Source organism: Arvicola amphibius, chromosome 7 (genome assembly GCF_903992535.2).
Source record: "Arvicola amphibius chromosome 7, mArvAmp1.2, whole genome shotgun sequence".
Lineage (NCBI taxonomy): Eukaryota > Metazoa > Chordata > Mammalia > Rodentia > Cricetidae > Arvicola > Arvicola amphibius.
In genome coordinates this window covers 90334511-90360573 of record NC_052053.1, presented here as the reverse complement: position 1 = coordinate 90360573, position 26063 = coordinate 90334511, and the positions used below count along the sequence as shown (strand labels likewise).

The following is a 26063-nucleotide window of genomic DNA, read 5'->3' as shown; positions in this document are numbered from 1 at the left end:
TTTTATTTTTAAAAATGATCTTGAAGTAGGCTTTGATTTTATTTGATTTTTTAAAATCTCTAATATTCTGATTTAGAAATTAAGTCTGATTTCTAGCCAAATTTTAGCTGACCTTTGACCTCTCATTGGAGTTGAGGATTTTTTTCCTGGTAATGTCTAAATTAACACTTGGCTTGCAAATACCTCTTCCCATGTTGAGGTCAGTTTAGCTGTAGAGGCTAAGGTATGTTGAGCAGATGTGCTGTTCCATAGTTGTAGAAGGTAAACATCTGGGAGAAAACACCACGTGCTTCCTTCTGGAGCTAGCATGAATCAATAAAAAAGGACTTGCATTTGGTGCCTTTTTTGCCCACAAACATTTGGTTACATTCCTAAAAATTTAACAACTTAAGCGCTCTGGTGTCCCTAGTAGGTCACCTGGATAGAAATGCGTAACTCTGGTGCCATATTCTTTGGTGGCATCTTCAAGGGAGTAAGGGATTGGGGTAATCAAGAGTCGCCTGTGCTCAACTCCTAAAGGTTCCAAAGTATTTTTGTGGGCTTTGAATGTGCACACTTGTCTTTCAGTCTGGCCACACACTGCCACACACTCTTGGCTGGATGTCTTGGGGTTGGCTGTGTGTGTGTGGGAAGACTCTCCTTGCCTATCGCTTGTGCTTTGTCAAGTTCACCGTTTCCCTGCCCCAGCTCTGCTGACTTGGCTGGAGGAGGCCTGCTCTGCTCTGGTCTGTGCATCCCCTTGTCCGTGCTGTTTCTGGTGACCTTGTAGAGCATTTCCTGTGTCTGTCTGAGTGATGTTGGCTATGCAGATTGCATTTTTTTGTTTCTGTAATGTTACCTTGTTGACTCTACTCTAACTAACCTCTGGTTATTGTTTTCGCTTTTTCTGTTCTTTTGCTAACAAAGTTGCGTTGACCAAAGCTGACCTGCAAGGTAGAGAAGGCTCTTGTACCACTTTGGAGTGAAAGATGCCCTGTGTGACCCTTGGTATTGTTATATTGGAGGGCTTCTAGCTGTCACACCTCTTAGAGAGCAGCCATTGTTGGGGAGGGGGCTGAAGCCAGTGTTCTTCCAAAAGGGTGACAAAAAAAAAATGTACACATGAAAAGTAATTGTACAAAGGAAATGTCATGGGGATAAGAACATTACTCCATTCTGGGTATGACTGAAGAGGTTTGAAGCATTCTATACTACAACTATTTCTCAACAGGATTCATCCTGGAAATAATTATTGCTTCTCTTAGTATTTGTCATGGAGGGCCTGGTTCATTTTCATTTATTCAGCATGGATAGAAGAACTTTAAAAAGGAAGAAAAGGCCACTTGAATTCTTAATTTATTACTCTCTGTGTCAGGAAGGTCATTTTCTAGAGTGGGACATTTAAGTGCTTAGACCTTATGAATGGCCATATCATTTTTTTCTCAACTCATTTTAAAGAAGTATTTTAGGCATGTGGGGGATAATCATGTCATTAAAACACTGTGGAGATTTATATTTCCTATTGGGGATTTTGGTTGAGCACTTTAGTTTTCTATTGTGTGATCTAAGCAGAAAAAGCTCTCTTGGGGGAGAAGAGGATCTGTTGCTTTTATCCTGAATACCCTCCAGAAAGCCAGAAGAAAAGCCTGCCTGGGAGATGCCAGTGAATATCTGCAGGCAGAAGCTGCTGCTTCTGTCATTTAAAGAGACACCTTGCAAAGTCAGTAATGACTTGTCATTCCTGTTGGGTCAGGCTGCTTTGACTCAGAATAGCAAGGGAGGAACAGAACATTTTAGATGTCTTAAGGCAAGCAGGGCACAAAGTCTCCCATGGCCACTGCAGAATCTGCAATCAGGCCAAATTGTTAGAAGTAGCGAAGGCAAAGGTAGTTTTAAAAAGTGATGTTTTATCTCTGGGATCATTTCCTTTGCTGTGACGTCCTTGTTATATACCAAGTGGGTAGGCACACCAGCTTCTACCTCTTGAGGGACATAACTAATAATGCCTTTTGATTAGATGCAGTTCTTTTTTTCTCTTCATCTCTTCTTAGTAAACTGAAATATGTCTTGGGATATATTACAGCTGGTGAATATTAGTGTATATATTACAATTAATGAGAAGAAAAGGACATGTACTTTGAACTTCAACATGCTTTGCAATACCACTCCGTTTTAAAGCAGATGGCCCTTTTGGGTAATGTTGGTTTAGGCATTATGCTCAATTATCAAAAAAGGGACCATGACATTTTATTCTGCAAGCAGAGAGGCAGAAGGAGGAATATTTAGTATACAGCGTGAGAGAGTCTGAAGTGGCTAAAGCTCCCTTGGACCAGATTTAATAGCTTAAGTGAAAAAGCTCTATGTTAGCCTCAATTTTACTGTTCTCCAGTAAGCTAACTACATGGATTCTGAATTTCTGGACACTAGCTCAGGGTCTTTCATTAGGGGCTCCATGTGTGGCAGATCAAGGTCATCTTGAGGTACCCACCTGTATTAGTTAACTTTTCTCATTGCTGATGAAATTCCGGATGAAAGCCACTTCCGGAAGGAGAGTTTAATTCTGTTCACAGTTTAAGGAGTGGTAGGGTTCATCAGGGTGGGGCAGTGCACTGGCAGGGCTTTAGGGGGCTGGTTCCGCATCTCCAGTCAGGAAGCAGAGAGCAGACAGGACTTGGGGACAAGTTAAGACACTTAAGCTTGCTCTCAATAACCCAGTTATTCCAGTCATAATCCACTTCCTAAAGATTCTTCAGCTTTCCAAAACGGCCACTAACTCAGGGCCAAGGGTTCAAACACATGCACTTATGGGGGAATATTTCACCTTCCAACACAAAAAGTATGCCAAGGGGGTAAAATGGTTTTTAACATTTACATAAAGGAGGGGTTGATATCTTTGGGTATTATAAGTTGTCAACCAAATATATACATATTGGGGGAGAAAACACATCAAAATATCTTAGCATTCCCCTTTATAAAAACATGGTCAGTAATATGAGTTTTAAATTACACCTATGGTGCCACAAATTTGCTGTTTTGTAATCCAAGTCTCTTGCTTGTCTGAAGAACTGTCTTTATAATTATTTTGAATTATCTTATTTTTTCCATGTTTTATGGCATCTTAACTGGAGGACACACTCACTTCCAGTTTTAATTTTCTTGCTGTTAGTGAATATTACTCATAGGTTCACATATTCAGCGGTAAGCTGTGGGCATAGATAGTACTAATTACCACTTAGTGCAAAGGACAGTAAAAACATAACACAGAAATGAGACAGTTTGCAATGCAGAGACAGAGGGACTCTGAGGAAGATTTAAGAATGAGCTATGAGAAGCGGCATTTGAGACTAGTCTGGATTAGTAATCAATAGTTCAAGTCTTCTGACTAGTGTGTTGCTGGATTGTGTTTTATTTATTTAGTTTTTAAAAACATTCAAAATTATTGTGCTGCTTGATTTAACAGGAAGAGTTACAGCTCTTCCTACATATCACACATCTAGGACGGAGTGTGGGTTCTGCTGCCTCCATATCAGAGAAGCCAGGCGATCAGCCAATAATTACATTGCAGAATGAAAACTGTTATCCTGGCATTATACATGGTGTTATGTGAGTGTGAAGGAAACTGACTAGCCTGTGTGGTTGAGAATGGCCAAGGTGAGTGTTTTGGGATAGTGTCTCAGGCAGAGGCTTAGCTGAGCCTCAATAGCAGGTATTTTGCAGGTGGATTTAGAGGAAGCTCATTTGAGGCAGGCCTGGCATAGAGACCTACAGACAATTCAACTGAACTGAGGAAAAGTGCATGCAAAGATGGTTCCGGGGCAGGGAGTGGAGCTGGGATGGCTGGCTAGTGGTAGGGTTTGTCCAAAGATGAAGAGGGGAACTGACATTTCCCTGCCCCTCTTAACAGAGTAAAAATGGATGAAAAGGATAGGAATTGAAGGCAGAGAGCAAAATGAGAAATGAAGTTCCATATTCCAGAGGGAAGGGACAAGTTCCTGGGACCTGCTCCTCTACTAGCCAAGGAAAGGAACATTTTCCTCCCAGAAGATTCTCTGAGTCTGTAGAATGAGGGGGAAGTCTTTCTCCCGTTTGTTCCATTTCTCCCTGCTGTGCTGTCTTTCTTAGTTGATAGCAGACACATTATGACAAAAGATTGCCAAGAAGGACCTCACTGACTCTCCCTGCTTCACACCAGACTCTAAAGCACATACAGGAAGGCTGTGGTCCTCCATGTAGCAAGGGAGATGCCATTGGGCTGAGAGGTTTTGTCTTGATGTCAATGTGTCTTGGATAGCATGATTATTCTTATGGAACATATGGAAGCATATATATAATTTTTTTTGGTTTTCAAGGGGAATATCACAGGAGAAGAAGAGTCTCTCTAAAACCTTAGGTAAGAAAGGACCTGAAAAGTCATGAAAGAAGCAAGTTTCCTCTGTTGGGAAAAAGGCAGGTGACGCAGACTGTGTGAAATAAAGCACAATGCATCAGTCAGCCAGAATAAAGCACAGTGCATCAGTCAGCCAGAATAAGGCACAGTGCATCAGTCAGCCAGAATAAGGCACAGTGCATCAGTCAGCCAGAATAAGGCACAGTGCATCAGTCAGCCAGAATAAGGCACAGTGCATCAGTCAGCAGGCCAGTTCAACATACTCACTTCTCCCCTCTGCTCTCTGTGGCTTTCCTTAATGGGTCTTGTTTTTAGAATTCAATGTTTACTTTTCTAGAAATGTTAGCTTGTGTGAAAACAGTAGGCAGGAAGGGGAGGCATTCAGGATTAATCACATCAGTGACAAGGGTTATATGTTGGCTATTTGTAGAAGGTCAATATTTTGGGGTTTAAATGCCTTAAAAATTTGACATTCTGTTAAGGCATTACACATTTTAATTTAACTTTTGAAACTATGTTGCTTTTTTATTTGCTCAGGTAGGTGAGTGGGTGTACCTGGGCACATGCACCTGGAATTCAGAGGACAGCATTTGACAGCAAGTTTCCTCCTACCCTCACATGGGTCTTGGGGAAGAAACCAAGTGTCATCATCCTTGTCCATTAGTGCCTTTATCCCCCACTGAGCCATCTCACTCGTCCTCTATTAAGTCATTTTTAGAAGAGATTGGCATTTACTTTCAGTTTGCAGAGGACATTTTAATATTCCAATTTTCTCACACGGAATACAGTTGGTTATTTGCCTCATTTTCTTCAAAGCTAAGGGATGAATCACATTCTCCATTGTATTTTATGTAATGAAATGTAGCCCTTGACTAAAAGGAAATCAAGTTTTCAGAAATAGTTTGCCTCGTGGGAAATAATGAAGAGGGACAGGAATTAAGCGGAGCATCCCATACTGGTTCTTGTTTTTGTTCCTCAAGCACAGGGGACTGTGTTAAAATGACCCCCTACTTACATATGCTGTAGTTCTGCACCTCACACCAACCTTGTAGCCTTCTTAAGCAGGAAGTAAAAGCCCAATTTTACCGAACAGGAGAACTGATGATGTCATGTGTTAAGATGATGTCATGACTTGGTGCCGGGAATGCTACGGACTTTCAAATGATATCTCTGCCTTCACATGATCTACGCTCTTATTCCCATTTTAAGCTTTTTATATATTATTTCCTTAATCCTTGCCACATGAGGTAGAATAAATCATATCTATGCCATAAAGATGTAGAAACTAAGTTTACATAGGCCATGTATATATTACTAGAAAGGGCTAAAACTGGATTTTAAAGCTATATTTCTTCTCCTACTGTTTTATGTTTTAACATTTATTTGTCTATTCCCTAGGTAGATTCAGTACCTAGACGGCCAGAAAGTATCTCAATGATTTTATGGTAGAGTTTTCATATAATATTGTTTAATTATTTCTAATGCTATTTACCCAATACTCATTTTATTAAATAAGATTTCTAATTGGTGTGATGAAAAAAACCATGACCAAAAGCCACTTGGGGAGGAAAGGGTTTATTTTGCTTACTTTTTTTTTAAATAAAAATTCATCATTGAAGGCAGTCATGAGAGGAACTCAAATAGAACAAGAACTTGGATGCAGAAGCTGATGCAGAGGCCGTGGAGGGGTGTTGCATACTGGTTACTTCTCATAGCTTGCTCAGTCTGCTTTTTCATAGCACCCAGGGCCACCAGCCCAAGGGTGGCACCACCCACAATGGGCTGGATGCTCCCATGTCAATCACTAATTAAGGCAATGCCTTAGAGAAATTTTTCTCCATCAAGGTTCCCTCCACTCAAATGACTCTAGCTTGTATCAAGTTGACATAAAACTAGGCAGCACATTTATTAACTATCTTAAGTTACTTTTATTTTGCTAGGCCTGTCCTTTGAAACCTCCCCCCCTCAGACACACACACACACACACACACACACACACACACACACATTTTTTTTTTTGGTTTTTCGAGACAGGGTTTCTCTGCAGCTTTAGAGCCTGTCCTGGAGCTAGCACTTGTAGACCAGGCTGGTCTCGAACTCACAGAGATCAGCCTGCCTCTGCCTCCCGAGTGCTGGGATTAAAGGCGTGTGCCACCACCGCCCGGCCTGCACACACACACATTTTTACTTTCCCTCTGTTGCCCTGACACATCAATAAGTCAGTGATGAAGGGCAAAAAATAAAATCTGAGAATGAGAGCTTTGTTTGCCCTTTTTAAAAATCACATTGATTCTTGAGGTCTTTGCTGTCTTGGACTTTTTTAAAAAATGGAGGGATGCCATTATTTGGCATCTGTGGTCCAAGCACCCTCAGAATAGAGTGACTGACCAAGAATGACTATCATACCAGCTATTTTGTTTCCCTGATTACACCTTCTCTAACTGGAACAGAGTGAATGAACTCCAGTCTCGTTATTGCTGTGGATGTCACTCTTCTCTTACCATATAAATTTAGACTTTGGTTTATGACCCATTGATGATTGTGGTGTTCTGCAGCCTGTTCCATAACAGAGATTCTCAGCAGTTCTGCAAGCCAACTGAGAAGACAAACTGTGCTGTACCTCGTAGCGGACAATGCTGGGAACATCATACCACTAAAGTCAATACATGAAGCAAATCAATTTATCTTGGATGTTGCTGGTTAAACACAGACCGCAGATCAAAGGCTGCTGGGGAAAAGAGCTGCATGGGAGCATGTTAGTAATGTCAAACACTTCTCATGCCATGTCACAACATTGTATACTCTGTATTGTGGAGGGGATAGACTGACTAAAGAGCATTGAGGTGTGACTGAAGTTGGCACTAATGTCTTGCCAGTCATCATCCCGATTGTATGAACTTCTCAGCTTTCAGTTGAAAAGCCATGAACAAAGAACATATTTGGTAAGAGAGGCTTTGGAGCCTTGATGAACATTGACATAGCCCCAGTTCTACCTTCAAGGTAGAAATTGGTGCTGTCTTAGTGGTATTAATCAACTTAAGTTGGAACTTTGAGACATGTTTGGTGAAGTTCTGCTTAGGCTTTGGGAGCGGGACAGTACACTCTGTTACCAGGATCTTGTCCTTTACTATTTCAAGGGTCTGAAAATACAAAAGAGGCTCTGTTAACATCATTTTCCAAAGCATGAAGCGGAGGTGCCCTGTGCTGTAGAAATCGATTTGAGGAGGGTTGGTCCTCAAATGAGAGTGTGAGACAGTTCTTGGGGAGAAAAACATTCCAGACCAAGAAGGATCAGCCTTCAGATTACCATCTAATAAAATAATTAAAGAAACATATAACATTATATTTCCTAGGGAAATAAAAGATAGAGCTAGGAGTTAGACACCAAAGTAATGGCAAGCTATGCAGTTCCTAGTCATTGTAATATTTTCATTCTGAGTTAGTCAAGGTTAGCTCGTATTAAAGGATAGGCAGTGGAAAACATTGCTGAAAAACTCCTGTACCCCAACATCTTCACCAATATGTCTTTCATTTCTTTTCTTTCCTAGAGTTGTAGTTTATATGGAATATATAATGGGTGAAACATATATGTCCATTGAATATATAGCCATAGAATATACTTTATTCATAAGATATTATAGTTACTAATATCAGTTAGAATTTTTCCTACATTTTACACAATTTTTATTTGAAACAGTTGATAATGCCTGGGCATGGTGACACAAGAATCTCGTCTCAATATTTGGTGAATATGAATGTACCTAATTTTTGTTAGAAGGCAAAACATGATCTGCCATATACTACTATTTATTTTAATGCTAGGCTTTAAGGCTAGGTTTTCTTATATAAGCTGCTATTGATAAATATTAGGAGAAAATTATGTGTCAGGAACACTCACTTTAAACACTAATGAAACGAGTCCTTCCCTCTCCATCTCTACCTTATCTACTTTATCCTTCTCCATCTCCCTCATTCCTTCCCCTCTTCCATCTTTCTCTCCCTCCTTTTTCCCCTTTTTGTCTCCCACTCTTTTCCCTCTAACCTTTCTTTTCCTCCTTTCTTCCTTCCCTTTCTCTTCTACCTTCCTTTCCTCCTTCCCCTCTCATCCCTTCTTCTTTCTCTCCTAACCACCCTCTCTCTTTTACCTCTCACCTTCCTTCCTTACCTCCTTTGGATCCTTTATTCTTTCAGTCATTCACTAATGATTCATGAGGTTTTTTTGTTGTTGTTTTGTTTTTTGTTCATTTTTTTTCCACCACAGAGATCTGCATGTCTCTGCCTCGCAAGTGCTGGAAATAAAGACATACACCACTACAGCCTAGCAATTCATGAGTTCTTATGCTATAGCAGTGGTTCTCAACCTGTGGGTCAGGACCCATCTAACAAACAAACAAAAATATTTGCATTACGATGCATAACATTATGAAAATTACAGCAATGACGTAGCAGCTGTAGTAATTTTATGGCTGGGGGTCAGCACAACATGAGGCACTATATGGCAGGTACATTGACTAGTTAAACAGAACAGACAGCTGAGAAGTAAACCTACAACTTTATGTAGTTGAATTTTGACAAAAGTAGCATGAACATACTACAAAAGAGAAGTATCTTTTCAGTAGCATTGATCAATTTTTATACCCACAGGATAAACTTAGCGTATTTTCACTATATATAAAAATCAACCCAAAGTGGTATAAACACTTAATAAGCCTAAAACCCAAACTACAAAACTACTAGAAGGAAACAAAAGGAAATGCTGTGTAAAATTTGTCTGGTTTTGTGCATAATGCTCAAAATACTAAGAACAAAAGAAAAACAAAACAAAGAAATGGTATTGCACGAAACTAAAAACTTTCACACAGCAATGGAACAATTAATATAGTATGAATACAATCTATGGATTAAGAGGAAACATTTGCAAACTGAATATTTGTTGATAGGTAAATATCTCAAACGTGTAAGGAACCCAATCAATTAAGTAACTGGCGAACAAATGATCCAATAAACAATGGACAAAAGACTTAAATACCAATGTGTATCAGGTATAAGAAAGTGTTCACCTCAGATCATTGAGGGAATGAGTTAATAACTCACTGAATAATAACTGCTAAAATGACTATGATGAGCTGGAGGAGAGCAGAGAAGAGGGAGCCCTTCTGTGTTGTTGGTGAGAATGTAAGTGAGTACAATAATTACTGACAACAGTATAGAAGTTCTTCAGAAAACTGAAAAGAGAATTAGCATATGCTATCACGATGCTACTGCTGGGCACATATCCAAAGGAATTCAAAGTCAATATGTTAAAAGAATGTGTCTATTCTGATATCCACTGCAACATTATATGTAATAGCTAAAAAGTAGAATTGACCTAGGTGTGGCCATCAGTTGAATGGCTAAAGAGGTATGCCTCATAATACATAGTCGGCCTTTAGAAGGTGAGGTACTGCATGCACTAGGGACATAACTCAGCTGAGAAAGTGCTTGCTATGCAAGCACAACGGCCTGAGTTCAAGCCCTGGAGCCCAGGTTAAAAAGTTGGAGGAGGCAGCTGGAAGAACAGGGTAGGGAGTGAATATGGCTAAAACACATTGTATGAAAACTTCAAAGAATTAATAAAAATGGCTTCAAAACAAAACAACAGGGCATGGTGGTAAGCACCTGTTATCTGTCACTGGAATCAACCAGATTCCTGGGCTCTCTGGTCAGCCAGCCTGCTCTGACTGGTGCGTTCCAGGCCAGTGACAAACAGAATGGATGACACCCAAAGGAAGGTACCTGAGCCTGATCCCAGACCTCCATATATTCACGCACGCATGGCACATGTACTCCCACACGTGCATGCACCCATGTGCACACACAAGGGGACAAAAGAGAGACTGAATTCACGGCAATGGTGATGCGAGTGATCATCCAAAGTGCAATGAGTGAGGCAGAGAGAGACACATATACGAGCTCATCTGTTTGGAATTTAAATAATTGAACTTTTGTGCGTAGAGAGCAGAATGATAGGCACAGAAGCTGGGAGAGGAGGTGGGTGCAGAGGATGGAGAGACTGATCTAAGAGTACAAAGTTTCAGTGAGCCAAGAGAACTAAACCTGGGTAGTCTTTTGCTTAGATTGGTGAGTGCACTAAATGGCATGCATTGCATTCTACGAAAGTTGCAAATGGAGCAGCGTTTAAGTCTTTTTCTAACTATACAGGAAGTGATCAGCATGTGAGGTAATGAACCTACTAGGTATCCTGAGTTAATTGATTATTCCGAGTTGTAAATATATAACAAAGTAACACACTGTGAATCATAAGCCTACAAGTCCTATCTATCCATTAGCAGAGAAAGAATCAACACACAGAATTAATTATAGATCATGTAATTGTTAAGTCAAACAAACAGGAAGACTTGATGGAGAGTGTGATGAGGTGGGGGTGTTCTCAGTTAAGGTGCTTTGAACGTGCTGTCTTTGAGTTGAAACTTGAATAAAGACAAGTCAGAGTTTTGGAAATCTGTGTGAGGTGTTGCTCACACTGTGGCTCCAGCAGGGGTGAAGGAACTTGAGAACATAGATGGGCTTCAAGTCTGGAGCAGAGGACCTGAAATGTGAGGTGTCAGAAGCACCTAAAGGACCTGTTACAACTCAGATTCCTTATCGAACTCCCAGGCAGTAGGGCTACATGGGGCTTGGAATTGTGTTTGGCTCACAGCCTTTGAATGATGCTCATGTCATGGGCATGGTAACACCACTCTGAGCAGCACAATGTCAGAGAGGAGGGAACAATGCTGGTGCACAGTGAGCTGGGAACAACTGGTAGGAAATGACACAGGGATGGGAGGCAGGAGCCTTATGGTCCCAACCTTGGAAAGAGGTGACGTTTGGTTTCAGACTGATGTGAAGTCATTAAGCATTCAGCCAGAAGATGATAATGCAGTCAGTCATTGAGTGCTGTCTGCATGTGTTTACCCTTATGGTATGAGGCACAGCTTAAAAGAATTTGGAAATGACCTGTACTTCCTTCTCTGTTTGATTCCTGACCAGCCTTTAGCGGACGTTAAAGATTTACTTCTGTTCTCTTTGCAGACAAATGACTCAACTTCTCACTCATGGTTTAAAAGTATGAGACAAACGAAAATTAAAGGTCAAACAGTTCATATCAGCTTGTCATATATTGAAACAACTTTCTCTAAGTGTGTGTAGTCCAAGTGCCAAAAAGGACTCACCCGAAGCATAATATATGACTTCTAAAAAGCATGCAACAATCAATCTTTTGATAGCAAATAGATAAATCAAGAACATGAAAAATTAAAGGAAGATGTTATACTGCACAATAGAATGGTAAATTGGACATTATCACATGCAGAAATTAGTGATCCAGATAAGTGCTGTGACCACTAAGAATAGCAAGAATCCTGCTTGGAGTTAACAGAGAATGTTTCATCTCGAGGAGGCATGCATGCTGGTCCTTAAAAATGTTTAAAATACGGCAGTTAGAGGGGAGGAGAAGGGCTTATCTGTAGATTCAGTAACCATGCAAAGAATTACTGTGTTTTCTTGAAGTTTTTGCCTTTCAAGGGAAAGTCTTCCATGTGTTTCTGATTCTTGAGCACAGTTGAATTACTGGTCCATTGTCTGGTGAGAGCTGTTTGGCTAGGGAGCCCTGTGGACTTCCCAGAAGCTTTTATCCTTTGAAAGAAGCTGTCCTGATTTGCCATTGTTAATGAAACTCGCGGGACACAATGTTCAAGTGTAAGACCCACTGAGAACATGACTGTGTTCCTCCTTTCATCTCCGCGTGGCAGAACCACATGGCAAAGAGGAGCTGCAGAAACCCAGCAGAGGGGCTGGTCCCCCGGTGTTAGTAATTGTCTTGAACTTTCTTATGTCATCTCCTAATAGCTTTGTCTCAAGAGTGATGGCCTGTACTGCTTCCACCCTTCATGAATAAATACAAAATGTCTTGCCACCTAGAAGGTGGACCCTCTCTAGTCCTTTATCTCTGTTGAGCACACATCCTTAAAATCCTGCATACTTCCATTTAGCATTCTGTGCCTCTGTGAAGTTTAGCTTGGGAAATTCAATCAGAGGTAGTCATTGCAATAGACCCGTCCTCTTCACTGTGACAAGTACTTTTGTGTCTTTGTTCCTGATGATGGCATTTGTTGAGCCAAAGGTCCCATACCCTTTGCTGTGGATCATGGGGAATCTGGAGTTATCCTGCATACTGCACATCGCACTTTTTTTTAGCTCACCTATTTCTCTTGATATTTACCCCAAAGTTAAAGTATAAGTTAGAACTAAAAAGAGAATGGTTGGAGCCGGGCGATGGTGGCGCACGCCTTTAATCCCAGCACTCGGGAGGCAGAGGCAGGCGGATCTCTGTGAGTTCGAGGCCAGCCTGGTCTACAAGAGCTAGTTCCAGGACAGGCTCTAAAAAAGCTGCAGAGAAACCCTGTCTCGAAAAACCAAAAAAAAAAAAAAAAAAAAAGAAAAAAAAAAAAAAAGAGAATGGTTGAAGATTGACACCAGGCTGACACGCCCCCCCAAAATCATTTTCATAGTTGTCTATAGAGTGAAATTGTAGAACTTGTTTTATTTTTTTGTTCCTATCAGGAAAATGTAAAAATTCATAGAAGGCCTTGGGAGTAGATATTCTCACTTAGAAATTATGTACCTGTACCATTATATTTACATATAATTAGGTAAAGTCACATAAAAATAGAAACAATAAGAGAAAGAAAATGATCCCAGTGTTTAATAATTTCTCCTTACAACAAAATAATTCTCTCATATGTTCTGGTGTAGAAATGCCCCAGGAGAGGACATACCCTATCCTGTATGTTGAATCTTAAGTACCAGTATGGTGTAGTGCAGTTGTTCTTCTGAAGGTGGGAAGATAGATGTCTGTCTCCCTCAAACTTTCCAGTTCAGCAGGTTCAGGGTAGGCCCCAAGAATTTGCATTTTCCCTAAATACCAGGTGACTCTGGGAAGTTCTGATAAAGTCGTTAATCTCTCTAAAGAAGCATTGATATTCTTTTTTTCTTTTTCTTTTCCTCTCTCTCTCTCTCTCTCTCTCTCTCTCTCTCTCTCTCTCTCTCTCTCTCTCTCTCTCTCTTCCTTTGGTTTTCAAGACAAGATTTCTCTGTGTAACAGTCCTAGGTTGTCCTGGAACTAGCTCTCGTAGACCATGCTGGCCTCAAACTCACAGAGATCCTCCTGCCTCAGCCTCTAGCGTGCACCACCACCTCCCTGCGGCATTAACATTTTTGAGGAAATATGGGACCTTAGGTAAACTGATTTAGCACTTTAAATCTATGGAATGGAGTTTGTCATAATTAGCTACTTGAGATGCTGGGGGACTTAATAACATTACTTAGCACCTACAGAATACAGCACATTTGAGTTCATTTTCCCTACTTCTCCTCCTTTCTACTTAACACCATTCTAGCATCACAAAATAGACTAAAGGTCTTCTGGTTTCAGAATAAAAAAATGTGTTTTATTTCAATAGAATTATGAGTATACATTTTTATACTTTAGCATTGTTCAATAACAAATCCCTGCTCCAAATGATATATCTTTCTAGTTGAATGATAGAACATTAAACTTTTCATGCAAAGTCTACCTACAGGAGAACATGTGTTCAGCCCTCTCCCTTTTCTGTGTAATTGTTGATAATTTGTGGCCAGTATGTATTTTTGTCATACTTTGTATATACTGAATTCTGTTGCATGTAGTTGGGTTGATATTTTTGATGGTTGTGTTTTTGAATGTTTGGGGCATGATGGTGGTAGATTTAGGTGATGTCTTAGCTGACTAATTTTTAATGTTTCTTCTATTTCTCCCTGCCCACACCCATTTTTGTACACTACCAGGACCCAGTACAACATGTCAGGAGGATTCATGTGCCAACCAAGGCGTTTGCATGCAGCAATGGGAAGGCTTCACCTGTGACTGCTCGATGACATCATACTCGGGAAACCAGTGCAATGACCGTGAGTTCACACTTTTTCTACTGGCTCAGAGAATCTTAATGGGCACTATAGAAAAAGATTGCAAGTATAACTGTCCTTTATATAAATGTTCCTAATTTGTAAGTATGGAACACACACACACACACACACACACACACACACACACACAGACACCACAGTATATTTAGTTCATGTTGGGATAGATCCTATGATTATTATTTCATCCATCAGTAGTGTAAATGGTACATTAACTGACTTAATCTAAGGAAAGGCAGGTTTCATGGAGGTGACCCAGTGCTGCAGCTGATTATATTTTAGTGTCATGGGCATCTTAACTTGTGGCTCCACCTTTTTCTCATGGTATTTTCCTAGCCATGACCATTTTCAAGATAATCCAATTCTTGAGACTTGTTGGAAGGTCTTGCCTTAGATGCCCCTTTTTGAGTATCTAATTTTTCTGAGCACGGTCTTCATGGTAGACTTGAACATCATGATCTAAACTCACTGGAATGTTTGGTTTTATAAAATAAGTACAGGAAATTAATAGGTTGAAGAGTAAAGCAATATTGAAGAGTACACACAAGGGAGCACATTATAATAACTGTATATATATATATGTATATACATATATATACTGTGTATGTATATATATATGTATATATATGTATGTATGTATAAAATCCATTGTGTCTGCTTAGTTTTGTTTGATTTTTTTGTTTATCAACTTTTACCATAAGTGTAGGTATCTCTTGCAGTTTCCCCTTCCAGTTTCTCAGAAGCCTTGCGATTCACAGGTATTCTGGCATCTTTGGTCTGTTAAAGGGGGACAAATGAGAAGCTGGCAGTCTAGAGGAAAACATTATGTGCTGGGATGGCTGCAGAAGGGCTTGGCATCAATCGCTTTTGCTGAGTCCTTCCATGTTACTGAGAATCCGGTTTCCGTATTTATGATTTGGAAGAGCCATTCTACTCAGAAACAGGCAGTTACAGGCCATTCCAGCGTACCTGGGGGAATTGTGCCATCGTATTTTTCTTTTCCCTGCAATTTGTCCGTTAGGAAGGCTCACAGGACCCATTGGCTTTCTCTCACTGGTGGCATAATGCCTCTTTATCCTCACAAGCCTGTTCCCATTGCCATACATCCAAAAGCAAGTAGGGAAAAATGTCAAGGAAGAGACTTTGCACACAGAAGAAGCAAAAAGGTAAGTTCCTCTGATGACCGCTGGTGTGCACAACCTTCAGAAGGTAAGTATGGATTTTTCTGCCAATGCTTTATTGTGCTTTTCCACATGGGCCAAGTGTTTTCTGGGTCAGGAGTAACCAAGACTCTTTCTAGGTTTCTATGATTTGCTTCTGCTTTATCCCAGAGGAGACTGTTTCTCAGTCTTGGCCAATTTGTTGGTACCTAATGAAGTACTTGGACCAGAATTGGCAGAAAGCCTTCTCTTTTTATGATACTAGCTTCAAAGCATGAATACTTGGAGAAATGCATTTTAGATGTTATTGTATCCACAAATCCCTTGGACTTTCATTCATAGAAGACTCAAGAAAGCAATTCACTTACAGATACTATTTGACTCATCTTCTTGGGGAGAATGTACAAAGGCTTCTGCTATTAGATGTGATACGTACATGAGGTATATAGCTATGAATTGCTAAATGAGATAAGTACATAGAAGTCAAGTGCATTGGATAGGACTATGAATGTTGGCTATGAGCTTTTAATAAAAGTCAAATAAATATATTAAAATATAAAGTTGAATGAAAGTATTACAATAGGTACTCCTTCATGAAAAGATTGTCATTCTAATTATCTGTAGGACTTTCTCTTTTGGAGTTGACATTAGAGTCAGTTTGTACTACCTAGAATCAGGCTCACTGCTTTGTTTTATAAATCACTGTTTTCTATAATGAACATGGCTCTTCTCATTGCAATTTGTTATGAATGAAGCTTACTGTCTGCCCTTCTGTGCCCTTCCTTATGCTAATGAATTCGAGAAACCTGGTCTGTGTAAGGAGTAGAGTGTCATCTTTTGGTGTCACTAAAAGAGTTCAACAAGCGCAAGGATAGCATAATCCAAGCCAAGCCATGACTTTTTGCAGAAGGATTAAAAGAAAAGGAAATGGTCAAATAAGTTAATAAAAGAAGAGAGGGAAAGATAAAGAACATATCGAAGAGGTGGAATTGAATTTTATGCAGAGGAACATAGGGTCTCTTAATAATTAATTGCTGAGTGACCTTCATGCTACAAGCAGCCTGTCCTTGACCAAAATAATACACATGTGCATGGCATTGCAAATGAAATGCCATCAATAAAATTATGCCTTTGTTTGATTTTTGGAAAGAGAGTACTCTGTAGGCTAGGTCTAGATATCTAGCAGCGAGCGATCGAGCGATCGTATGCGAGCGAGCGTAGCGAGCGATCGAGCGAAGAGCGAGTCGAGCGGAGCGAGAGCGAGGAGCGAAGCGAGCGAGGCAGCGAGCGAGAGCGAGCGAGCGACCGCGAGCGAGCCGGCGGAGCCAGCGAGCCAGCGAGCAGCGAGTCAGCGAGCGAGAGGCAGCAGCGAGCGAGCGAGCGAGCGAGCGAGCGAACTAGGCGAGCGAGCGAGTCGAGTCGCGCAGTGAGCGAGCGAGGCTAGCCGGCGAGCCAGCGATCCATCATCAGTCAGCGACGATATCTAATCTATCTATCTATCTATCTATGCTATCTATCTATCGAACATCTATCTATCTATCTATTCTATCATCTATCTATCTATCTATCTATCATTATCTATTACCCATCTCTATCTATCTATCTATCTATCTATCTATCTATCTATCTATCTATCTATCCATCCATCCTTAATTAGTGAAAACATGCTGGTTTATTACTGCACATCCAAGAAACGCAACTTGATCAATAGGGAAATGACTCGGTTCCATATTTTCCATAGTAGATATTTAGTTGATAATATCTGAGTGACTTTTAAAGATCTAAAGAAAAGTATGTGTTTTAGGGTTTGCAGCCATTCATTCTAACATTGGTTCTAACACTAATGAACTCTGCATATTTATCAAAACTATTTTTGCTTTATAATTCTGAGGTGTTGTCACATAGGTATTGCTTTCAGGGGTACAATGTATGTTTAAAACTTTTAATCCATGGTATGATTCAACAACCCTCAGTGGTTTTCATTTTGTTCCACTATCCTTTGTGCTCGCATGGTGAGTTAATAAATGTGGTGGCATAAATATCGTCTCACAAAGATGCAATAATCATTAAAGTGTGACAGTTTTTCATGAGCTGATTACTGAGTGTAAGGATGACTCCCTTGTGTGGGATAGAAAAGAAATCATCTGATTAGAAACTCAAGTATAATTGCTTTACTAACAGCTACACCCAGTTTAAGATATGGTCTTCCACTGCTTTCTGTAAAGGTAAAACCAGGAGGAGTTCCTTCTCTTAAGTCGGCTTTGGGGGCTGTTTTGATGCTATCAGAAACAACTTTGAGTTAATGAGGGATTTATACAAAGACATAGATGTTTGCTAAGTAACATTCATTGAGGACAGTCTTTAGCTCTCCTGAGCATGTCAAACCCATCCCTGCTCAGTCAGTACCCTCTGAGGTCCAGATGATAACACTTGTGTTTTGTTGAAGAACAACAAAAGAAATGAAACTTCATAACATACTAGGAAACTAAGTAAACTTTGTAACTCTTTTTAATATAACATTTCCATTAATCTTTTTGAGAATTTAATACAAGTGTACAATGTATTTTGGTCATATTCACATCCAACTGCTTCCTGTAAATCCCCCCAGGTTCATTCCCAAGCCCTCTTAACTTTGCACCCTCTTTTAACTTATGTTCACTACGTCCAGCTTGTGCTGCCCATGTCCTTACTCATAGGGTGGATGTGGATCCATCCATTACAGTTTGACTGACATTTCATGGGGATCAGCTTAAAGAAAACAGATTCCCACCCCGTAGAAGCCAGCAGCTATCAGTAGCTTCCCTACTAATGTTCTCCTTTCCCCTCCATTCTAAAATACAGTTCTTACAGAAACTTCTTTTTTTCGGGTATTGCATTTTCCTTGGAATTGCATGTTAAGACCAGGAGCCTGGGAAATTCTAGCATACTTCCATCATTATACTGTCAGAAGAATCGAGAGTCCTTTAGCACATTGTATGACAATACTACTCCCATTAGAAGCTTGCTGTGGATTCTCTCTCTCTTCCACATTGCACAAAATCTGTCTTTTCCACATAGCTACATATGTTGTCATTTCTAGGAACTTTATAAGAACATAAGTTTCAAGCCTCTCACATCTCTCCTTTCCTATGTTCTTAACCACTTACCATGTTTGCATCAACCGTTTGGAGTTGCGTCAATTCTCAGATCGTGTTGTTACATTAGTGCTCCGGAGACACATGAGAACAACCCAGGCATATAAGCAAGCCCTGAGCACACCTTGGTTGCCTGGGTTAGGAATGAAGTCTTTATATTGGCTTTGTGGGATAAGAAGAAGGGAATTAATGTGGGGCCCCAGGTACCATCAGCAGATAGTTCTCTCATGCTACACTGCTAACTGTACATTGCAGGCTACTTGGTGGAGAAATTGCTGGGTTCACACTGGCATGTGATAATAGATGTTCTTTGTGTTCAACAGATCAATAGTGAGCAGCTGTGGATCGTGCAGATAGTGGAGTGTGAGGCACCTTTTCAGGCAGTTTTCTGCAGGAGTGGCTGTTAAGCTGCGCTGCTGGCTATTGATTGGCCTTTTGCTTTTTATTTATTGTGTTGATCTATTTATTTTTTAATGTAGGTTGATGTATTGATTAAGACTGTTTAAAAAAAAGCACTCTCCACTTAGTTTGGAAAAAGAGCAGCAATACCTACATTATATAGTACGCAAACAAGTGGGTAGAAGTGTGTGTATGTGTGTGTGTGTGTGTGTGTGTGTGTATATATATATATATATATATATATATATATATATAAATTCAGTCTCTAGGCTTTTTATGCACACATGAACATCACACTTCTATGGTGCGTTTGTGGGTTTGGCTATGTGTTTCCACACCTCTATATTCTCATTTCTGTCCATTCAACCTTATTTAGGTTTACTTGTAAGACAGTTTCTTGTTGTTCAGAATATTCTTCATCTTTTATTAACGAGCCAGATATTTCCTATTCATAGGCATGGTCATGAATAAGACATGACAGTCTCATGGGGGAAGACACATGTCAAAGTATTTCAGTAGAAAAGAAATGAGCACTTTGTGGTCAGGAGTCATAGAGTAAAGTGTATGGGGTTCAAATTCCATGAAGCAGTGCAGCTGCTCCTAGGCATATTTTCATTGAAGAATGAACCTAAACATTGTGTAAGTATCTGGGTAGGCAAATGTGGTACAGAAGAAGAGAGTTTTCAAAGAAAAATGTATTCCAGCTAGCAAGTGAGAGCAAAGGCCTCTCACAGTTAGAGTGGACACTTCTTGGTTTTCTTCTAAGCATTATATTGTTTAAGTCACACATCCTTAAACTGCATTCTTTGCTCTATTTGAGTACCATTACCTATTATGTACTTTAAAATCTGAATGGTATTATAGTATTTCCTAATCACTCCTATTAGAATCCAATATATATATATATATATATATATATATATATATATATATGATGAGGAATAACATTTTCCCTTTTTAACAACTGCTGTCTTGGATGTGTAGGACTCAAATTTTGACAGACATCACTGAAGCATTAATGAATAGTGATCTTGGAAATGTACTTGTAATAAGTTAAAATTTGAAGAATTCAATTTGCATATTTAATGTATTATAAATGGTACACAATCATGAACTAATTTGCTTTAGAATAAAACTGACTTAAATGCCAGTCCTGTCTCTTAACACTGTGAAATTCAATTGTGCATTTAAGCTTCTTGAAACATTGGTTTAAATAGGAAGGTGATAATAATTAGAAGCATGGTGGTAGTTTTATTATTATGCTAATAAGGTATTTGACATTATTATCATATCCTTAATCTATCAAACATACTAGGACATTGATGAAGATATTTTCAATCTTTTAAGCCTCCCAAATCCTGAAGAAATAGGGCATTATGTCTTGATCTTGACAGCGAGAAAACTGAAAGTAAGTCACAGGAAGAAGCTGAGTGGATACTTAAATCCAGGTCTCTGGATAGAATAGATCTTATTCTTGCTAGCTTTTAGTTTATGCAGCCATTATTAGAAATGACAAAAGCTGTAAATGTGCATTAGTTATTAGGCAATGGTTCTTGACTTCAGGTGAACACCGTCTCTGCATTAGGAGAGGCCGCTTGCTTGTTCCCGGCTGCTCAGACCCGAAATAATCACACAGAAACTGTATATTAAATCACTGCTTGGCCTATTAGCTCTAGCTTCTTATTGGCGAACTCTTACATCTTATTTTAACGCATCTCTATTGATCTGTGCATCAACATGAGGTCGTGACCTACCAGCAAAGTTTCAGCACGTCTGTCTCCAGCAGCAGGTGCATGGCTTCTCCCTGACTCTGCTTCCTTTCTCTCAGCATTCAGATTAGTTTTCCCTGCCTAGCTCTATTCTTCCCTATCATGGGCTCAAGACAGTTTCTTTATTAACCAATGGTATTTCATAGCATACAGAGGGAATCCTACATCAGGTCTCCATGGTCAAATATTATTTGACATGAAGGCCTGGTTCTGGGTTGTTAGTTTATTGTCTTCTGGAATTCTGAATCCCTTGAGAGTTTCTGCTTTAAAATTCAGGTGAAGAATTTGAAATTAGACTGTCTTAAGTTACTATGACACAAGAAGAGTTCACTGTATCTCCAGCTACTTAGATTCACATTCTCTAGATTAGATGATGTCTATGTTACCTTATTATACTTGTGTGTATACTTTTATGCACCCTTGTAGAACCCAGGGAGTGATTGCCCTGTGTATTCCTGTATTGTCTAGTTTTTGACACAGGGTCTGTCCCTGAACCTAGAACTCACTATTTCAGCTAGATTGGCCAGCCAGAAAATTCAATGGATCCTCTGACTCTCCTTACCCAGGGCTAGGAATATAGAATATGCCACCTTTTCTGGTCCTCATATTTTCATGGCAACACTTACCAACTGAGCCTCCCTTTGGTGTTATGTCTATCACATATATGTATGTATGTATATATGTATGTATGTATACATATATATGTGTGTATGTATGTTTATATACTGAAGAGAAATCAGCAGTAATGTCAGTCTGATCCTTTAAATAATAAACAGTAAACATCAGTGTTAGATTCTGCTACATTTCCCCATGAATGTACAGAATCCTTGTGTGGTCTGATAGGCAGTATCATAAATGACATTTAAAGGTATATAGTTATTCCTCTTATCTTTTTTCATAATTTTGAACAAAGCATGACTAAGATTGCTATTTTACTGTCTATTCAGGCTCAAATGCTTCTACTTTTGAACACATCTCCCTTACTCAATTGTCTTGCAGTTTTAACCACTTCACCATGTGCCAATCACAGTTGCTCAGTTCATCGTCTCCCCTACCCCTAACTCTAACCTGGAAACAGCCCCCAGAAAACAGATATGATTGGGATCCGGTTAGTTAATAAAAAGAGCAAGATGTATGGAGACAAATGATTTACTTAAAGTGAAGAATCTGTTAGATGGAAGGACAAAGATATTCTCATTTCTATTCACCTAAGTATGGGATCTTACCTGATACTGTCTTCCGGACTTGTCAACAGAAGCCTGCTAAGAAGGCACATTGAAATACAAAGGGCTTAGGCTCACATTGGCAGCACTAATTAACTACTTTTGTTAACATCAATTCCACTGTAATTTCTAGTGTCTACCTTGTTATTTGGGGAAGGGCTATTTTCTTTTTCTTTTTTTTTTATTGGTTTTAAATAAGGACATCATGAGGACTGATTTTTCCAGTAACAAGACCAGAATTTTCAAATTGATCACCTTTCTGCATGTTAAGGAGCAATAAACAGTCAGAAGCTAACAATAGAAGAGACTGAAAATCTTAGGGGAACCACAAGGAATCTCAAAGATAAGATCTGGAAGGTAAGGCAGATCCAAGAGAGGTATGCTTGAGTAGACAGCAGCAGAGGTAACACCCAAAGTCATATCCTTGAGGCTGCCTTTTATTCTGGTTCCCTCAGAACTCAATGTCTTAAGGTTAAGGGAATTCCTAGAAAGGCAGGCCAAACCAAGGTAGATCAAGAACAAAAGAGCAGGCATTCTCAGGAACAGTTCTAGGACTAGGGGCTTTAATTTTATTTTGTTGTCCATGACAATCACTTTTGCATATAGTTGGCCTGGCACAAGGGCACGTGGAGTGTCCTCCATGTAAAACAGGTGCTGATATTAACACACATGTGGCATCTGATTCAACAGGAGTGGGGCTTGCTTATACTTCTGTGATGTGTAACCCTCCAGGGAAAGGAGTGGAGACTCGGGTAAAACACCGGCTTTCACAGAGTGCAACTGACAATTGGATCTATGACTTCAGGAGAAATACTCTTCCCGATTCAGGGTCTTAGAGTTCATCAGGGGTTATTATGAGTTTTTGGAATTTGTGGCCTTACTAATTTCATTTCTGTCATCTCCTCATCTCCAGAATGATGTATTTACTATACATTTCTTGCTTATATTTAACACTAGCCCATTCATTTCTGCTATTACTTGGGTAATTACTTATTGACAGTGATGGCAATAATCTGCCGAGAGCTGTTAGTCCTCAGAGATAATTTCTTATAGTACCTGGTTAGTCTCATACAGATACAATTTTGATGTATTTTCAGTAGCGACTCATAATTTCCTATATTTAACTTCACATCTAAACATAAAAAGATGTAAACTACTTTATCTTGTCCTGTAAAGTAGAGCTAACGAGTATAATTTCATTTCATTCTTTCAATTTCTTCTGTATTCTTTTCAGGGGTAAGAAAGAAAAAAATCTGTAGACAGAGAAATTCATGGATCGTTGATGTATAAAAGCAATACCAAAACCCATAGACACAACACCCTAGTTATTTCATCTTCCCGGAGGCTTCCTTTCTGCCTCTTCCAGATAGTCCTTCTACTCCCAAACACTCATTCTTTGAATTGGTATCAACATATGTTTTATTTTCACCCATTCTTAAAGTGTAAATTGGAGCATGCAGTCTGTGATCTTTTGTGTGTGTTTTCTCTAGTTCAGTGTGATCTTTCAGGGCCTCTCCTACCTCTTAGCAATCGCTCGTCTAGTCAGCTGAACTCCATCTTAGGTCCCCATTTCTGCTTTTGTGCCTAGAAATTTTCTCAGGAAAGTAAGCTGGGAGCAACCTTGTGGCTTAGCTTCTTTCTGTTCTTTCTTTTTGGACAAACAACTTTTGTCTGATGTCCAAAGCTCAGAGAATCGTGTTCTGCCTGTTGTCTTTTTCCTGGTGCCACTGAACGAATTGTAAAGATCCAAGTCATTGTTCCATTTAGATGCAAGCAGATGTTAACTTTTTTTCATTCTGCGTTTGCCTTTGTAAGGTGAGATTGGGACAAAGTAGAAGTGTTGGGGGATGGAGTATTTTGTGCTTTAAGCCACAAATTCTCAGAATAATTTCAAGCTTTGCATCAGCCTCAGCGGGTGGTGTGCAGTGACCTGAGACCTGATTGGTTCATTTTGATTATTGGAAAGGACTCCAGATCCAGTTATAGGCAATTATGGGCAACTAAAGGAAATGCTGTAGAAGTTCCATCCAGCACGTCTCCACCAGAGTTTTCTGTTTTGTGGTCCCTAGAGCCTTTTCCCTCCTGTCCTTCCAGTCCTCTGATAACACTTGATTAAGCTCTGTGGGTGCAAGAATGGATTTGGCTCCAGTAACTAGTCATTCTCATTCTTTGTTTTATTTAAAATTATAGTTTGTTTTTGTCTCTGTCTTTATCCTGTGGGTCTTTGCCACCTGATCCATGTCACCTTGCCGAGCGAAATTAAGAAATGTTTTCAAACAAAGAATTCAGAGACATCAGCAAAGCGGGTATGTTTTGGTGCCAGTGTTTCAGTTCTTGAAACTCTTGGTTTGATCTCTGCAGTACAAGTCCACACACAGTATCTTCTGCAAGTCTACAGCAGAAGATATGTCGCGTTACTGATGCCTTTAGTATTAATCATATCTTTCTTTACTAATGAACTTGTGCAAATCAACTCTTGAAAGCTTGGGAAAACATAAATAAAAAAGCAGTATTAAAAAGCATCTAATTCTCATCACTTTGACCTTGTTTGGAATGTACCGTGTCAAACACATAATAGATACTCAAAAGCATCTCTTGACTGAGTGACTGAGCCTTGCGTATTTCCAAAGTCTGGGTTGTGCAAAAATCCCAGTGTTCTTTTTATGAAATGAACAGTGTTTCCACTAGGACTGGACATTTTCTTGCCTGAAGGAGTGCATTTAGGCATGCAAGAGTCATAATGAGTATCTCAATATGTAATTTTCTTCTTCAGACAAAACATGGAAATGTCAAGATGTTTTCACATTTTCCCCTTCTCCTTCCCCCTCACAGAAAATCCTTTTAGTTTTTAAGCTATTGTCCACAGACACATTTATGTACAAGTGAAATGGTTTTACGGTGGATAGTGGCTCAAAGGATGGGCTCTTAGAGTATGTGTGTGGAGAGAGCCTCCTGGTCCCAAATAGTTTATGTCTTTCTTTCTATGACACACAGGGGGAGACACTTGAGGTTTACTTCTATGATTAGATTCATTCCGATAGTCTAGTCCTCTGGAGATCCACTGGGGAGGGTGAAATGATTCCGTCTCAAATCCTTAGTTTCTCCTGAGTTTTATGTGACTAAACCAATAGGATACAACTCAAAAAGCAAGATGTGCTGTTGACTGAAAAATACAGAACATAAAGATTCGCTGACTCTTGTACACCTTGCTATAAAATTTTATGTCCCTGCAGGACAATCCATCGGAAATCACAAGCCCTTGTAAAAACTGTCAGGATGTTGGGTAGGATATGAACGTGTCTGACTCTAAACCATCATCTCTGGACGTTTTGCTTTTTGAATTCGATCGTCAGTTAAATCTAAGTTTTAAATTTTCCAGGGTATTTCTAACATTGGGAAAGTCAAGCACACATTTATAATATAAATAAAACCAAGTACCTGTGCAAATACAGCTATCAATAATACAAATTTCCTTTAGAATGTTTTTTCCTCCAATTTTTCTGATATGGCTTCTTTATCCAGACTCCTTTGTTTCTGAGTTTTCCTGACACATTGCTGAACTTCAGACTGCATCTCAGGCAACTTGAAAGCTGTGTGTTTCCATAGCTGCCCGGATATATGCCCACCTAGGCCGCACACCACAGTGTCTCACCTCCTTTAAGGTTGCTTGGCAGCAAACCTCTTCCCAAACTGAATCTTGATATATACGGTATAATTTCATCCATGAGGATGGATTTAGGTAGGGAGATGTCAACTGGAATTTTATCTGTGCTTAGGCATAGCCTTTACAAACCTCTTTTTTTTTCCTTCACCTCCGCTGACCTACAATCCCAGTTAGCCTCCCTATGTGCCATTCTAGTATATCATAGAGTTAAAGCTCACATCAGTTCCTTCATTCTGGGGGGCACCAGGAAGAAGGCACTTGGAAAAAAATACCCAATGCATGCAAATTTCTAGGACCGGAACAAATATACGAAGAATGTGCTGAAATAAGGAAGGTTAGCCAAATA

General features: G+C 39.6%; 1 protein-coding gene across 1 annotated transcript in view; it reads left to right on the top strand.

Annotated features, from left to right (window-relative positions):
- The window catches only part of Nrxn3 (neurexin 3), a 1492393-nt gene that overhangs the window by 692307 nt on the left and 774023 nt on the right, over window positions 1-26063 (top strand). The window contains 1 exon segment of the mRNA XM_038336206.1: window positions 14234-14353. Coding sequence (XP_038192134.1) covers window positions 14234-14353 — 120 coding nt within the window.